This window comes from Nannobrachium achirus (genome assembly GCF_963921795.1).
Source record: "Nannobrachium achirus genome assembly, chromosome: 2".
In the NCBI taxonomy this organism is placed as follows: Eukaryota; Metazoa; Chordata; class Actinopteri; order Myctophiformes; family Myctophidae; genus Nannobrachium; species Nannobrachium achirus.
The window spans coordinates 36,434,899-36,451,589 of NC_137811.1; the positions used below are offsets into that span (position 1 = coordinate 36,434,899).

Genomic DNA, 16,691 nt, shown 5'->3' on the forward strand with positions numbered 1-16,691 from the left:
TTAATTCCCCGAGTCACTGGTGTCCTTTTGTAGAGTGATCATCCACTGCCTGACATAGTTTGAGTTTTCTTGCTTATTAAACACAACAGAGTCCATGTGGCCCTCTGTGTTGGACTCGGTGTTCACAGAGCCGCTGCATTCAGACTCTCCAAAACCACTATCGACGGTGTCCAAGTCCAAGTCCACACAGGGGTAGCCGTCCTCTGGCTCGTTTGAAATGAAAGAGTTGAGTGAAATCCTCTCTGGTTCAATATGTTCTTTGTTCTCGGCACATTCTCTTTTGTCTTCAGGGTACGGACTGAAGGTGTTCGTAGAGTCCCCTGACACAGACTCCTCAAACGCTTCTTCCCCAGACAGAGTGACCGTGTGGATGGAAATGTGACCGGTGGAGTGGCCCGTCCCCTGCCAACTACTGCCTTCATGGAAGTGGAGCAGAGAGGCGCTGTTGAGGGGAAAACTGTCATTGTAACAGACACATGGATTTCTTTCTTTGTCCGCAATGAATCTTTCTGTCTCTGTACTCCAGTCAGGGACTCCCTGCTGTTTCTCAGTCGCCACTTCAACAGGAGTGTTGATCATCTGGATGTCAATCTCACTGAAGTATGGCTTCGCCCAGTCCTGCAAGAAAGGGCAGACACAAGGCATGGGCGACAGGGTGAGTATAGTACAGTGTAGTGTACACTGGAGTCTTACAAAAAACACATTAACCACTTAAACCTTACTACTTAGTTGACTGTGGTCCTCCAGGGCTTTATACTAGGTCTGCTCTCCCCCCCTCAGTTGGCCCCCCTCATCTCAGTCCAAGAAAGCAGCCAGTAAACGCAGACATTTCTCCACTATTTCACTCTACAAAACAATGTAACCTGTAGTTGAAAAGTACAGTACGATATGTACCCAAGAAAGAGTGCTGTTTCACATAAGATGCTTCCCAGATAAGCACAAAGTTAATTCTTCATGAAAAGAACACCACTTCCTCAGGTGGAACTTTTCAGCATAATCTAATCAGCTCTCGTCATCACACAAAACTGCCAACAATCACCACAGAGGTGAGATTGTGTGACTGTGAACACCAGTTCTGAGTCACGTGGATATTTGTCCGGGCTCATGTACGTATTATATTTGTTCTTTAAACAATTATGCAATCAGCTTTGGATGAGAACTATTTAGCTTAAAGGACAACTCCAGACTAAACTAGTAAGATGCCTCAGGGCAACAAGCGACCTCACCCTAAAGGGCGATATGGACATCAGGGTCTGTGGACATCAGGGATGTGGACATCAGGGATCTCCATATATGGGCATAAAAGGGATTTGTTCCCCCTGGCATCACAGGGATCTCTCTAACAGGGCATCATTAATATTGATGACATCAGGGAACTCCATATATGGGCATAAAAGTGATTCTGTTAGTGTGACATCACAGTCCCAAATGACTTGCCATGGGGTCTATTTTGCAGAGTTGCCCCTGTCATCTAGTTTCCCCAGTAGACCCTAGCAGCCATAGAGAGGACACTATTTGTTGCGTTGAATGTGATCACAGTAGTAAAGGCCTTCAAAACAAGGCTCAAAACATCCCAAAATAAACAAGTTCGGCTACTGCTTATCATATATCATATCATATCATTACTGTATACCATCTCAGACTGATCTCGACCCTGATCATTTTTGAATGCGTGGGATTGCATCTTGCAATGGGCCTGTGTACAAGATACACTACACTACTAAGATACCCATGTCCCTATCAAACTACTTCCAAAACGTCATAGATGTCCACAATCACAACACCAGAGGCAACTCCACTAATCACGTCCAACCCAAAAAGACAAAGCCTACCCATACCCCCCCCCACAGTAAATATGTTTTGTTTCTGATTTCTGGCTAGTTATGTTTTTTGCATAGTACTGTGTATATTTGTCTGTCATTTAATGTCTCAATGAAATCTATACTATAATTTTGCGAATGTCTGTCTGTCTGAGTGAGTGAGTGAGTGTCTGTCACAGCGTTTCTCCTCAGTGGCTGGAGCAATTGATCTGAAATCGCATCACCATTAGCATATGAACACACCTGACATAACTGTGAAGCCCGTTTGTCACTTTCACAAATCGTATGCTGTATATTAGCATTTTTATGCTGTATCTATATCTATTCTGCATCTAGCTTGAGGCTCATCTATTCTGCATCTAGCATGAGGCAACATGCTTAACCATCTCTCTCTCTCTGTGTGTGTGTGTGTGTGTGTGTGTGTGTGTGTGTGTGTGTGTGTGTGTGTGTGTGTGTTTGTGTGTGTGCAGGCAGGCGGGTGTGTGCGTGGGCGGGCGGGCTGGGGGGGGGGGGGGGGGGGGGTAGCCATTAAACGAAACGGGTATTTCTTACATTGATGCTCCTACATATTATCATGCAAGCACCAGTTAAAGTTACTTTCCATCCCTCATATACTGTATGCACAGTGCACATCCCATAACCCACACACTGCACATCATTTTGGAGCTCATATCTTTGAACGGGTAAGGGCTAGTTAGTACAAAAGGACTGTTAACAAGTGCTTTCTTGGGTTTAAATCCTATTAGTAGACCTTGTAGCTGAACTCAGTCATCAGTAGCAATAATGATGGTCTGCAGCTCTCTCAAGCCAGTCCTTTTTACTTTGATTGATTGAAGAATTTATTAGAAGTTTGCAATAGAAAAAAGTACAGTTTCATGACAGTACAAATCACTGGTACAAGGTCAACTAAAAGGAGATCCTAGAAAGCCGAGGCTTATTTCCACAGGAACCCCACTTTAAGTATCTCATATCTAACATATAATTTTCCGAATGTCTGTCTGTCTGTCTGAGTGTCTGTCTGTCTGTCTGAAACCGCGTTTCTCCTCAGTGGCTGGAGCAATTGATCTGAAATCGCATCACCATCAGCATATGAACACACCTGACATAACTGTGAAGCCTGTTTGTCACTTTCACAAATCGTATGCTGTATAATTGCATTTTTATGGTGTATCTATATCTATTTAGCCTACAGTACCTTTTGTGACCACACATGTTAAGGGAGGGGCGCTGTTGTTCAGGCCATGCACAATCACACACAAACCCACACACACACACACACACACACACACACACGGGGGGGGGGGGGTGGGGGGGGGGAGTGTGTGTGTGTGCAGGCGGGCGGGCGGGCGGGGGGGGGGGGGGGGGGGGTGGTTCTGGCCCTGTTACAGATGTTGTCCAAAATCATGCACTATCTCTGTAGCCGTTAAATGGAACGGGTATTTCTTACATTGATGCTCCTACATATTAGCATGCAAGCACCAGTTAAAGTTACTTTCCATCCCTCATATACTGTGTGCACAGTGCACATCCCATAATCCACACACTGCACATCATTTCGGAGCTCATATCTTTGAACGGGTAAGGGCTATAACATTGAAAGACAGACGGATAGAACATAGTACTTTATCTAGGATAATATCAGTTACAAAAGCATAACATCAAATACAAAGGCAGAAAAAAGAATAATAAAAAAGGGGGGGGGGGCATGGGGGCTTAGTCTATTTACAAGTCACGGGTAGCAGCTGTCTGAAGGTGACTTTTCATACCAATTTTGAAGGAGGCTAGGGATTTGCTCTCCTTTAGGGCTTGAGGAAGGGCGTTCCACATGTTGATGGTGTAGCAGGAGAACGAGTTAGAGCCTTGTTTAGTGTTAAATCTACGTTGATGATGATTAGTGGAGCTGCCTCTGGTGTTGTGGTCGTGAACATCCTTGACCTTTAAGAAGTAGTTTGTCAGGTACATGGGAATCTTGGAGGTGTAGTGTATCTTGTACACCAGGCCCATTGCAAGATGCTGTACTCTGTCAGCTACTTTGAGCCATCCCACGCTTTCGTGGTGATGATCGGTAAGGTGGGTCAGAGGAGGGAGACCAAGCAAAACCCTAATTAGTTTGTTTTGGGCTGTTTGAAGCTTTAACTTTAAGGCGGCTGGGGCGTCGCGATACCAGACAAGGACTCCGTAATCAATGAGGGGCCCAATAAGAGCTCCTCCTAGTGTCTTTCGGGATTTAGTATTGATCAGCGGGGCAACCCTTTGCAAGAAGCGAATTCGTTGGTTGACTTTGACTTTGCAGTGGCATTACTGATGTGATAACTACTAATCTTTCAGGACTCATAAACTGAAGTCAGTCAAAAAGGTTGGATTTCAGTTCTTATAATAATGGTTATACTGAAGCCTACTGTCTATTGGTTCCCAACAAATAAGCATTTGATGGTTTTCAGATTCAGTAAATTCATGAATATTTTATAACCACATATACCAGTTGTTTACACAGATATATGTGGCTGTTACGTAATATACTATTGGTTGTCTATGATGGTGGATGTCTATTTTTGAAGCGGTGAAAACCGCTTCCAATGAATGGCTTTGTGTGTATCACGCCCATATATGGTGATCTCAGTCCAGAATGAACAGGGTTTTTCAAAAACACAATGTATGTCACCTCGTGTCCATATATGGTCACTCCAGGCCAGAATGAACAGGTTTTTCCTGTCCCGTACGTGCAAAATATCAGTCCAGAATGAATAGGCTTTTTCAAAAAGCAAAATGTCCATATATGGTCATTACAGTTCAGAATGAACAGGTTTTATCTGTCCTGTACGTCCAGAATATGTGTGTAATGTCCTAGCCTGACACTTCAGTCCGCACATCACCCCCCCCTGTTGGTGTAGTGAACGTAGTGTGAGATGTCTGGCGCTCGCAGTCAGGCAAGTAATGTCCCTCCCGGTCTGATGAATGGATACTTTGAGGATTGGTCAAGCTTCACATGATAATTTGGCCCTCCATTCTTTATATATTCATTCAGAATATATAAAGAATGTAGAATTCAGAATATATAAAAAATGAATAGATCACAGAGTCCATAACTGTATAGATGTATAGATCTCTAGAACACATACAGTAGAATAAAAGTTCACCGCTTCACTTCGAACCGAGGTTTGATTTTTTATATTCTATTGCTCACTTTTTCTCTATGCAAAATGGCCGACATTGTCATCATCTCCTTCTGTTTCTGTTCTGTTTGACTCTGAGGAAGACGCAAATCGAAACGTCAGTCACTCCTGCAAAATAATAAATATGTTCAGAGTAGACCAGTCAAGTACTCTAGGATTTTATTTGGATAGTCTCTCTCACCCTGAGACCAGAGATATCCCCAACAAATAGTACTTTCAGATTTCGGACTACCATTGAATAATGAAAATGGCCAACTACTCATCTGCACTGAAAAGATGCATGTCTTCCTCAAATCCATATTACAGATTATTATTGCGACTGCAAGTTTACTATAAAAAATCACACCCAATGTGAAGTGAGCGGTGGTCGTGCTTGCATAACGTCTTCAGGCTAGGATATAGGTCTAGGATGTAATTGGTGATTGCGACCGTAGGTCGCTACTTACTGTAGAAACCACCACAAAGTGTCAGTCCGTCCGTCAGTCCGTCCGTCCGTCAGTCAGTCTGTCTGTCACACCTCACACGTCACACTCTTGCCCTGCTCATATCTCCGCAACCGTTGCCCCGATCCATGCCAAATTTTGCACACACGTTCCTTACCTGCCAAACTACACCGGAGCTCCAGGGACCCCCAGGTCCCTGGGGGACCCCCAGATGTAAAAAATGACCAAATGTGCTAAACTGACCAAATGACCACCCCAACGGGGCTGCTCACGGGGAATTCCCGGGGACCACCCACTCCTGGTGCTCCAGAACGGATGCAAAAGTGGTGGCGCCCCCAGTGGAGGACCCCCTACACTGCAGCTCACATAAAATGCCGTAACTCCGGCTAGGAGCGACCGGGACAGCCGGGGCCGGTACCTATTCGTCCGCCTTGCCGGCGCGGAGACCCCACCCCTCATTTCTCACATGGCCCTCTTCTAGCGCCACCATGAGGCCGATTCTTGCAAAACATATTTTTGGACACTGCTCCTACAATTTTTGCCCTAAAATCACGCAAATCGGTACACAGTATGTCTACACTCATCCCATCAACATGAATCTCTCCCATATAGCGCCACCTCCAGGCCGATTTTTAAAAACACATTTTTGGACACTGCTCCTACAGATTTTGCCCTAACATCACGAAAATCACTACACAGTATGTCTACACTCATGTCATCAACATGGATCAGGAAGATTTTGGCAAAACACATTTTTGCCCTATTTGTGGAGATAAGTGACCTACGGTCGCTTATCTCCCGATTAGGGAGTCTTACTGGTGTAATACAGGCTACACACACACACATTGCTATGGCAAAACGCTGAGGAAAAAGTGGCTAAAGACACACGCACAGCCACTCTATGGAGCGGTTTACCACCGCTCAAAAACGGCACATCTTATCCACGTATCCGTGTATCTCTGAAGGTCACGCCTGACACTGTGGTTCCCCTGACACATCACTGTGACATCACAGGTGACATCACCATGTAAAAGTCCATATATGGGTATTCCCCAGAATCCTTTTTATGGATAAACATCACTGGCCAGATGGCCAAGAATTGGCGCGATGTCGCCCTGAGGCGTCTTACTAGTAATAATAATATAGAACATTGCTACTTGTAAAAAAGCACTAAACTTTCCAAGTTTCCAATCACAGACAAGTTATAAACTTGCACCATGAACAATTACATGCATACATGCATCTTGTTTGTGATAGCACACTTCAGAAACACCCCCATCATATTAGCACCATCTGCTGGATGTCTTCGTAACTGCATGAGGACATATGCAGCTCTAATCTATCTATAAATGCGAGAAGTCTCTGCGTGTCTGTCTGTGTGTCTGTAATCCGCGTATCTCGAGAACCGTTCGTCCCACCGGCTTCAGATTCGGCACGCGCGTTCCCCGCCGCGGCGCGGAGTGCAGTGCCGGGCCTCGACCCGACCCGACGCGCGGTTTTCCGAAACCGGCCCGAAACGTTCGGAATATCCTTATGCGGAGCTGATTGTTGACATCAGGCTGTTCCGGAGGAAATCGGCGCAAGCGCTGACTCATTGTGACATCACTCATAAAAGGCTCTGACATCACGTACGCCACATGAGTCAACAAAAAATCTCTGAATATCTCCATATAGCATATATGGGCATAAAATGGACGCAGAATCACAAAGATCTCCATATACGGGCATAAAGGGACACAGACAGACGGATACAGAGATCTCCATAAATGGGCATAAAAGGGACGCAAATGGCATATATGGGCATAAAATGTACGCAGAATCACAAAGATCTCCATATACGGGCATAAAGGGACACAGACAGACAGATACAGAGATCTCCATATATGGGCATGAAATGGACGCAAATAGACAGATATCTCCATATATGGGCATATGGGCATAAAATGGACCCAGAACTATATCTGCAGTGATCTCCATATATGGACATAAAATGGACGCTGACAGACAGACAGATAACAGATATCTCCATATATGGGCATAAATGGACACAGGCAAACAGATGGTCAAAACGGGTCCTATGACAACAGGTATAATGGGGTTTGCATTAAAGGGCGGGGCATTCATTCCCTATTTACATCGTTCCCGAGTTGGCCAGGTCGCCGACTAGACGCTGGGCCGCCCAAAGGGCGGCCCAGCTTCTAGTGAATACAAATAACAATACAGTACCAATTACTTAAAATCTATTTTTCTAAGAGAATACAAATAACAATGCAGTACCAATTACTTAAATATATTGTAAATAATATCTATCTGTCTGTCTGTCTGTCTGTCTGTCTGTCTGTCTGTCTGTCTGTCTGTCTGTCTGTCTGTCTGTCTGTCTGTCACACAACAGAACCCTAAGGTTAAACATTTAAATCAAGACGGTATTTTCCTTTTTGGGGGATATCAGCTCTGGTGACTCACATTTCTCATGCACAATCATCTACCCACATTAGGCAGCTGTTTAATCTGCCTCTTGAAGCCCCTGCATACTGACTCATTCTCTGCTCAACACTCATATATGGAGTCTGCCGTCAGGGAAATTCCGAACAGCCCAGATGTGCTGCTGAAGTCCCCTCATGGGCAACACCTGCTGGGCAAATCTGGAAATTACATAAGCACCTTTGAGCAGTTTCTTTAAACTGCATGTGTCTTACCTTGAAGTTCCCATCATAGGTGTGGTAGAGGGGCCAGAAAAAGCTGTCTGCCTTAGGGATGTATGTCAGCGTCTGGAGCTTTTTCACCCAAAATCTGAACAGAATTTACAACAGAGGCATACTTCTATTATTATTATTGTCTTTGTACAGTAAGTAAGCAACAGAATGTCATATGCCAATGCAAAACCTAAATATGTATTTACTGCATACTCGACCTCTGGAAAGAGGAGTCAGACCACAGCTTAAATCCTTTTTGATCTGAGACTCATGGTAAAGAACATGGTTATGACTAGGCATTGGAATACTGTATATATCATAAATATATAATGTGTCACTACTCATACAGGTATGAGCAGTGAAATGCAAGTGAGGTAAGTTCTGCAATACTGTAACCATAACAATAAAGCTTTGTATGGTATCAGTGCAAATAGCTTCATGACAGCCAAAATTGTCAATCTGTGCTCCTAAAAAAATAACTGCATTCAGAAACGAAAACCATGTGGCGTTAAAACAGGCAGCAACATTTTACCTTGTCACCCGTTTCTTATTACCCGTCCTAACGTGACAGATGCATTTAATTATTTATTTTGCATATTATGGAAAGAGCATGCAAATAATTAGTGAACAGTCAGAATGACTGCTACAAGCATTCTGGTAGTCAATGCCTCTGTGAAGTGGCATCCCAGTCTACACCCTGAAAATAAACGAGGCGTTCCACCTGGTAGTGTGGTTCGTCTGCCCACTACAATATCAAGTTATTGTTGTCAGGTGTTTACTTTGCTATGTTTAATTAAGGATTCCTATTTTTGTTAGTAGGCTACTACAGTATTTGCAGGACGAGTACTAAATGTTCAATAATGACATGGTAAGCATTTTCTTTTTGACATCGGCAGTGGCTCAGGGGTAGAGAAACCGCCATTAGAACACAGAGGGTTCCCGAAGGGTACCCAGTTCGATCCCGGGCTCCCCGAGAGTTACTGTCGAAGTGTCCTTGAGCAAGACACTGAACCCCTAGTTGCCCCCGGTGAGCAGGTTGGTGCCTTGCATGGTTTCCTCTGCCATCGGTGTATGAATGTGTGGGTGAATGGGTGAATGTAATGCACAATCTCTGTAAAGCGCCTTGGATAAAGGCGCCATACAAATGCACCATTTACCATTTTACATCTTTCTATATACCTATATCAGCAGTTACACAATCATCAGATATCAAATGATCTAATAAACATTCATCAGTAGATTAGTTTAACGTTTAACACATTCAGTGACCTCAATATCAATGATGTGCTCTCAGCGCTGGTGTAATATAGATACTTTGCATGACTTCCTATGCTTGGCCTGCGTTCGGGTGCATTACATCTCTGCACGTAGTGCACAGCAGCAGTGGTTGAATTGTTACATTTAGCGCTGCATGTGGGAGGAGGTCATGCCGGGAAAGTGTCAATTGAACAGTGAGAAACTTCAGAGTTAATTTACTGGAAGAACAATGGGGTGTTATCTGATTAGATTTACTTGTCTTACAACATTTAGAAGAACATTAGCCTGTTATTACGGTAACATGATCACTGAGTTCTCACTTCTGAACTGACAACTGCAATTTATAGGCATTACTGGGCATTGGACAGTTGTTCTTATCCTTATCCAAAAGTACACGGTCTGAGTAACTGACCAAAGCAGGGAAAGTTGTCAAGGGCACACAAACAAGTTTCCTCTCTCTCTCTCTCTCTCTCTCTCTCTCTCTCAAAAAAAAAAGAAAGAAGCCAACATCAAGTGAGAATACTCTTTTGATGATGATGATGATGACATCAGTAAAATTTATATTATCAACTGTTAGTGAATAGGAGACCAAACTGGCAGACATAATAGCATTATACTTGATGGTTTTCAAAAGATATGGACATTTCGGGTGGGTTGAGTCTTAACCCGAGGAAAAAAAGTGCAGCTTTATGGTCATGCTTTATGTTCCAGACCAATTTGACCTGCATGTAAATGTGCAGACGTTTTCTCTGAGACACTTTAATAAAGAACTACTACTCACGGCCTCTGGAAGTAAAACAGAACCAGGAAAGAGATCGCTATGGAAATGGAAACGGAGATGCCAATGACTAAGGAAATGTATCCCTGCGATGAAGAATGTCCTGCAAAAAAAGAAAGAAAAAAAAACAAAAAAACAAAAGAAAAACAATCAATGGTCATTATGTGGATCAACAAATGAAATAATTTAGCTAATTCAAATAGAATGTTCACTTTCTACAATAAGATTCATGTCTTATTTCTCTAACCTTTCCAGAGTGTCTCACAATAGGTGTAACGGCAGTATAAGCTCAGGACTGAAAATGTACCTGCAATCTTCAATTCTGTTGGGCAACTCCATTCACTCCATGGTCCTTTTAAGTGGTCCTCTGGGCATAGTGAGGCCTTGACATCAACTATATACTTAGTATTTGGTTGCAATTCATCACCGTTTATCAATATGTATTTTTGGTTCACTATGGAATATTCTAAATCCTGTCAGTATAAAAAGAACAAATGGTCAAACATTATCCGGCCGATGGCTCTACGTTAGACTTTTAGTAAAGAATGAATGTTTTATGACAATATCATTTTCAAAGCACTTATTACCTTTGCTAAGGTTTGGGCCTTCCTTAGCCGTACCATATATCTGAGACATCGAGGTGTATCGTTAATGGAGTTGTTTACGTCCCAGGTAATGTTAAAGGACTTGTCATTGTTTGTCACTTGCAGGTTGAAAGGCTGTGAAGGCTTCACTGTGAAAGGTGCAAAGTTGGCAGATAAACAGTTATGCTTCATGCTCCATACAACAGTTTCACACACTGAATATAGCATTTTATTTTTGGCCTTCAAAACTGAAACTGAAATAAAGTATAGCCTACATCAGGCATAAAATGCCGAATGTATTGTATAGTTTCCTACCTACTTATCTATCTAATATCTAACACATTTGCACTAAAAGTGTGGTCCTGTTGTTCCTACACTGTTACTTTACTTTGTACGTTTGTTTTTGATTGGTCTCTGCACCAACAGCACTGCAGCAAATCCCGGGTATCCTCAGCAATAATGTACATCATCATTTGAGGGACATTAATATTACATGTCAAAGCTCAGGTTGGTTTGGTCTATTCATACTGTACAACACTGTACCAATAGCAATGGTTAACACATAAATCATCTATATTGCTACTATACGGTATATTCTATTGCACTATTCTCAATCATCCTTTTGAGCCCTCATATATATTTGGTTTTATCTGTAAACAATTATCTGTTTAATCATTTCATTTAACCATTTTATTTAATGCAGAGTGATGTATAAACAAAGGTCAAAGCTCATTGATTATCTTACCCATATCACAGAGTCTCCAGCTAGTCGGCTCACTGCCTTGCGCATTAACTTTTGCGGTGCATTTGGTCTCAAAACTTGTCATATCTTCAAATCCCTCTGGTTCCATCAGACACCAAGGCACATCAGGCACAATTTCACAGCTGCCATTAATTTCGTCTATATCATCACTGCAGGAGATGGATGTACATGATGTATTGCAATTAAAAACACTAATCCTTTCTTAGATCTTATTGAAAGATTACAATTACAATTTATGTTGGTGCTTAATTATTGTCAATTTTCCATGTAATTAATCATCGTGCCACTAGTATATAGATCAGTGGTTCTCAACCTTTCAGACCGTGACCCCCCAACATAATCATAATATTTGAACTTGGGACCCTCCACCCTGACAAGCACTGCAAGGCATTATGTGAGCTTGTAGTTCGTCTATTTTCACAATGTTTGACGATTTGGCCAATTTGGCAATAAAAAGGTATTAAAAGTCATTACATTTCGAACTTTATAAATGTGCAGATACCCTATATCCACTTATACTGTATGTTGGTTTGTATGTTGCACACTAAGCTAATCATCTGGGAACCCCTCAAAATAATTTGGGGACCCCCCCTGGGGGTACAGACCCACAAGTTGAGAACCACTGATCTACCTCTTTTAGATATTAAAAGAGGTAGAGCCTGCATGTCCACTATTACATGTATAGAAACAAATAATACATTGTTGACTTTTAGTGTATTTCTGCCTTAAGTTACTAAATTATTGACAAATACAAAAGTATTATGCTTAATTTATTCTGTTGTAGGATGGTGTCCCACACCTAAAATATCAGATTTCCAAGCTAAAAACTAATGTCGATGGCATGGCACTAGTTACCCACACATTTACACTCAATGGACCACAATTGAAATAAGCTCTCAAGCGTTTTTTTTTTTTTTTTTTTTTTGTCAATAAAAACGTCAGTAAATCAATCATAGCTTGCATTGTGAGATTGTAGATTAGCAGGGGACATCCATGTGCATCTAAACTTAAGTTAGGCTAAGTGGTGAGTGTCACAAGCCAAACTATATGACATTATATTTGCAATATGTGTACACAGTTCATAGTAACATAGATAGTGTTCCTCTTTATTAAAATACCTGCATGTGGCCTCTATCTGAACTGGATAATTAGGGACTGTGTCTGAGCAGGAACAGTTCAGTCTAGTTTCATAGTCCGTTGTGCAGGTGACATTGCAGAGGGCTGTGACTGCAGAAACAAAAAGTATGGTTCATTTTACACCTTTGCATTTGTTAAGTCGTGCTATGTCCACTGCCTTAAACACCAAGGGCTGTATTTTGATTGTCTTCCCTTAACTTAAATGCCTGTCCAAACTGTCTCTGAGCCCGAACTTCCGACTTTCCGACGTGCAGCTTTCCGAACTCTAATTCGGGGTAATGCTTTTCAGAAGATGCAAGTGACGTCATTTTGAAGTTGAACCGGACCTTTACGATGAAAAGTTTGGTGGTCGGAGACAGTATTGAGTATGGACAGGCCTTTAAGTAAAGGCATAAGAGCTTATACTTAAGACAATCATAATATAGCCCTAAATGTTCATTTAGATCTCCTTTTTTAACACACATCTATGATGTAATGTGCGATCTTGAATCACAATATGGTATAGGTCAAAGTCTTTGGAATGCTGTTGATACTGTAGTTATGCCAACTGATTCCTCCCAACACACATTTCTGTGTTGTCACTGCTCTTGTATTCTACTGTCTCGCCTACCAGTGGGGAGCCCCCACCGGGAGGCCGTAGATACTTCTTTCTACTCAGGCGCGGAACTATGTACAGCAAGGAAAGGGCACACACTCGCCTTACCTGCGTTATGGCTGCCTCCCCTCAGCAGGGCAGCCCCCTCACCATGAATTTGGCCCCCCGATACTCATGGCCCACAGATACACATTCTCTCTCAGTCTCTACGTGGACAGAGTCTGAGTGCCACTGCCACAGCCAATGTGTATTCTAGAATGCGTTTCACACTCGAGAGTGTGAAATATGTTAGCTCTGGTCCATAGCGTTAGAAGGTCGGTGTTCTCCTTAATGCTATGTCACCAATGAGCCCTTGTGTTCCAGGACAGGCTGCACAACCTCTCGTCTGAAGCAAATATTAAAAATACAATTTCGCTACTCACCAAAACAAAGACGGGTTAGAGGAGTTGAAAGCCTACTTTTCTTAGTGGGCACTGGGAACACTCTGAGCCTCCACCTCACTTCTAAAATACACTTTTTAGTCAGAAAAGAAAATATTTCAACGTAAGGCAAAATCTTGGTCAATAGAATTTTCTATTGACAAGATCTGTAGAGGGTGGTGAGGAGTAGCTAAAACCTCGAGTGAAATGTTTTATTTTCTGGCCAAAAAGTGTATTTTTGGGGGGCTCTGAGTATTCCCACTAAGGAAAGTAGGCTTTCAACATCTTAGAACAATCTTTGTTTTGGTGAGTGGCGAAAGTATATTTTTTATTTTTAGTACAGACGAGAGGCTGAGCAGCCTGGGCTACCGCAGCTGTGAGCGCCAGGGCCCATCGGTGACATAGCATTAAGGAGAACTCCTAACGCTATGGACCAGAGCTAGAAACAAACCTAACCTCTGCGGTGGTGGGCAGGCACTTTACCACTGCACCACACCAGCGCCGCCCGTTAATATCAGCCCATTCTCACCCCCTCTGCTTCAACCCCCCGATAGGCCTACCTATCTCCATCCCTGACTCATGGGGCCCTATTTTTGCCAAGCTAAACCCTAAACCAGGGACGTGCTGGCCATTGGGAAAAGCGGGGGCCATTTGGGGGCTGGGTGGCCCACAAAGTAAATATAACTCATGTAATTGGCCCACTGGCTTGTCTCTCATGATCTGAAATGGCCAATCTTTGAGTAGCAGCTAGCAGCAGCCCACAGAGACATCACATTGGCCCCACTGAATGCAAAAAATATCGCTGCGCGGCCTATGGCCACATGCACTGAGGGCCTCTCCAGCTCCTTTTCCCGGGCTGAATCGGGGGCCCTAAACCCCTAAACTTCTTGGCCCTTTTTTACTATTTTGTAAAAAAGATAGTAAAAAAAAAGTAGCATGGACGAAAATAGGGCCCCTAGTGTTTAAAGCAAACTACCAAAAAAAGCAGATATATACAAGTAGAAATACCGGTAGGCCTTGTTCTCAACTTACTGCATGTAAAGTTAGTTAGGTGGTTTGTGTACTGTAGGACCAATGTAATGTATGTACAGTATGTGCAGTACGTATGTATGTATACAGGATATATCATATATGCATGTATAGGCATATAACGTAGTTATATCTACACAGATGCCTTTTGAGAGTATTGTATGCATTTATAAACATGTATACACTTTACTTTACTTTACTGTGATTGCATAATTATAGGAGAGGTTCTCCTCTAGCTTGTTTTCTTTTCCTGATTTAAACTTCTTTTGTGTTAATAAATAAAACTCAAACCTCTAAAACTCAATACACAAGATGACAAAACATTGATACAAATCTATGATATGCCAACTTACCGTCTTGAATAAACCAAGCGAGATCCAGCAACAGCAGCAAGGACAAAACTTTAACAGCCATGGGGATACGTGCAGGTTGCTCTTCTCATCCACTGGTTAGAACAAAGGCAACATCACTACAACATCTAATCCGCCGTTTCCTAAACAGTGGGGCCCATTTGTGGATTGCAGACTCAATTTATGGGTCGCCACTCGCCAGTATATTTTCTTGTTACAAAATTTTTAATTATTATTACAAATAATTTGCTAAAATGTTTAACACTTGATAGTGTATGTCAGTGACATATCTGTCAGAGCTTTGTTCTCTCAAGAATTATCATTAATTATTTTGAATGTGACACTATATACTAACTAACACATATTTCACACATTTCACAGTACCAAAGTGTTCATTGCTAATTTCAACCCAGCCAATTTGACTGAACCCTATAATAAACGTCTAACAAAAAGTGAAAAATTTCCCACAGTACAGTACAGCACATGGTGACAAAATAACATTCAAAGGTCAGTTTGTTCATGTATCAGTTAAATGGCAAAACACTTAATTTGAAATGTATTTAAAGGATCTCAATCTTACCTTCTCTATTGTTTTACTGATAATTAGTTATGGGTCCATGGACCACCTTGAAGGCAACCATTAGCGAGTTCATCTGAGCGCGTTCAGTGGAACACGGCTCCACGTCTCTGACAGGCTGAAGGCGTCATCGTCACTAAGGATGTGGTTTCATACCTTCTGAGCAGGGTCCCCTTCACGCCACATCCACATTGCTTCTATGAATATAAAGGAACCAAGAGACGAAAGATAGAGAACAAAGACATCCGTTTGACGAGTGACATGACAACTACCCTTACAGAATGACAGACATAAAACAAATCTTAGATTAAGAAAATGGTAACACTTTTACTTGATACTTTATATTCATATTAACTGATGTACTGTTTTCTCTCAGGTAGTACGTTTTGGGAATGAATGATTCAAATATACTGTATACTCTAAACACTCTGTAGTCTGTACACTACATATTACCCATACATTACAAATGTAAATGAACAAGATTGGGTCTAAAAACAGAACAGGTTCCGTGTGATCTCAGTCATCATGTGGCCAGTGTATGCTATCACTATTCTACTACGTAGGCTAATCTCTAAATGTCAGCCCAATCTCTTCACCGTTGTCTTCCAGTGGAAAAAAGATATTAAGTAAAAAACAAAACAAATGGGGCATTTTTGTATAATTAACAAAATGTAGGAAACTAAAAAGTAGGCCTACTAAAACATGATGAGTGGAACATAAAGCTCACAGTCAGTTACTGACTATTAGCAACATACTGTACAACGCCCTACCACATGCCTGTTGACAGTCATTTTAGGTCATTCTGAATTGATTCTTGGTACCAAGACCAACTCAAAAGGCCACAAATGTTTGATTTATGTTTCATGAGACCCTTATCTTACTGACTCCTACACACAGTGTAAGTTAATTAGGGACTGTTTAGCTAAGCCATGTCTGTAGTTACATGACTCATACTGTTACTCACATTATGGCTGTGAGCCTCCCCGAGCCCACCCACACTGACCTTCAGGTGTTAACAACAGCATCATAATGTGTGTTTGGCTTTCAAGTGGTTTCCTGAAAAAAGTACATTA

General features: G+C 42.1%; 1 protein-coding gene across 1 annotated transcript; it reads right to left on the reverse strand.

The window, feature by feature from the left end:
* LOC308298109 (interleukin-21 receptor-like) lies at window positions 1-15,741 on the reverse strand (the record flags this gene model as incomplete). Its single annotated transcript, XM_080741666.1, has 9 exons — window positions 15,622-15,741; window positions 15,045-15,136; window positions 12,630-12,738; window positions 11,494-11,660; window positions 10,752-10,897; window positions 10,472-10,637; window positions 10,168-10,267; window positions 8,133-8,226; window positions 1-618 (listed from the first exon to the last, which is right to left on the reverse strand). Exons 2-9 carry the CDS (start codon window positions 15,103-15,105, stop codon window positions 1-3), a joined length of 1,461 nt encoding a protein of 486 aa, XP_080597792.1. The 5' UTR covers window positions 15,106-15,136; window positions 15,622-15,741.
* Window positions 15,742-16,691: the final 950 nt, after the last annotated feature.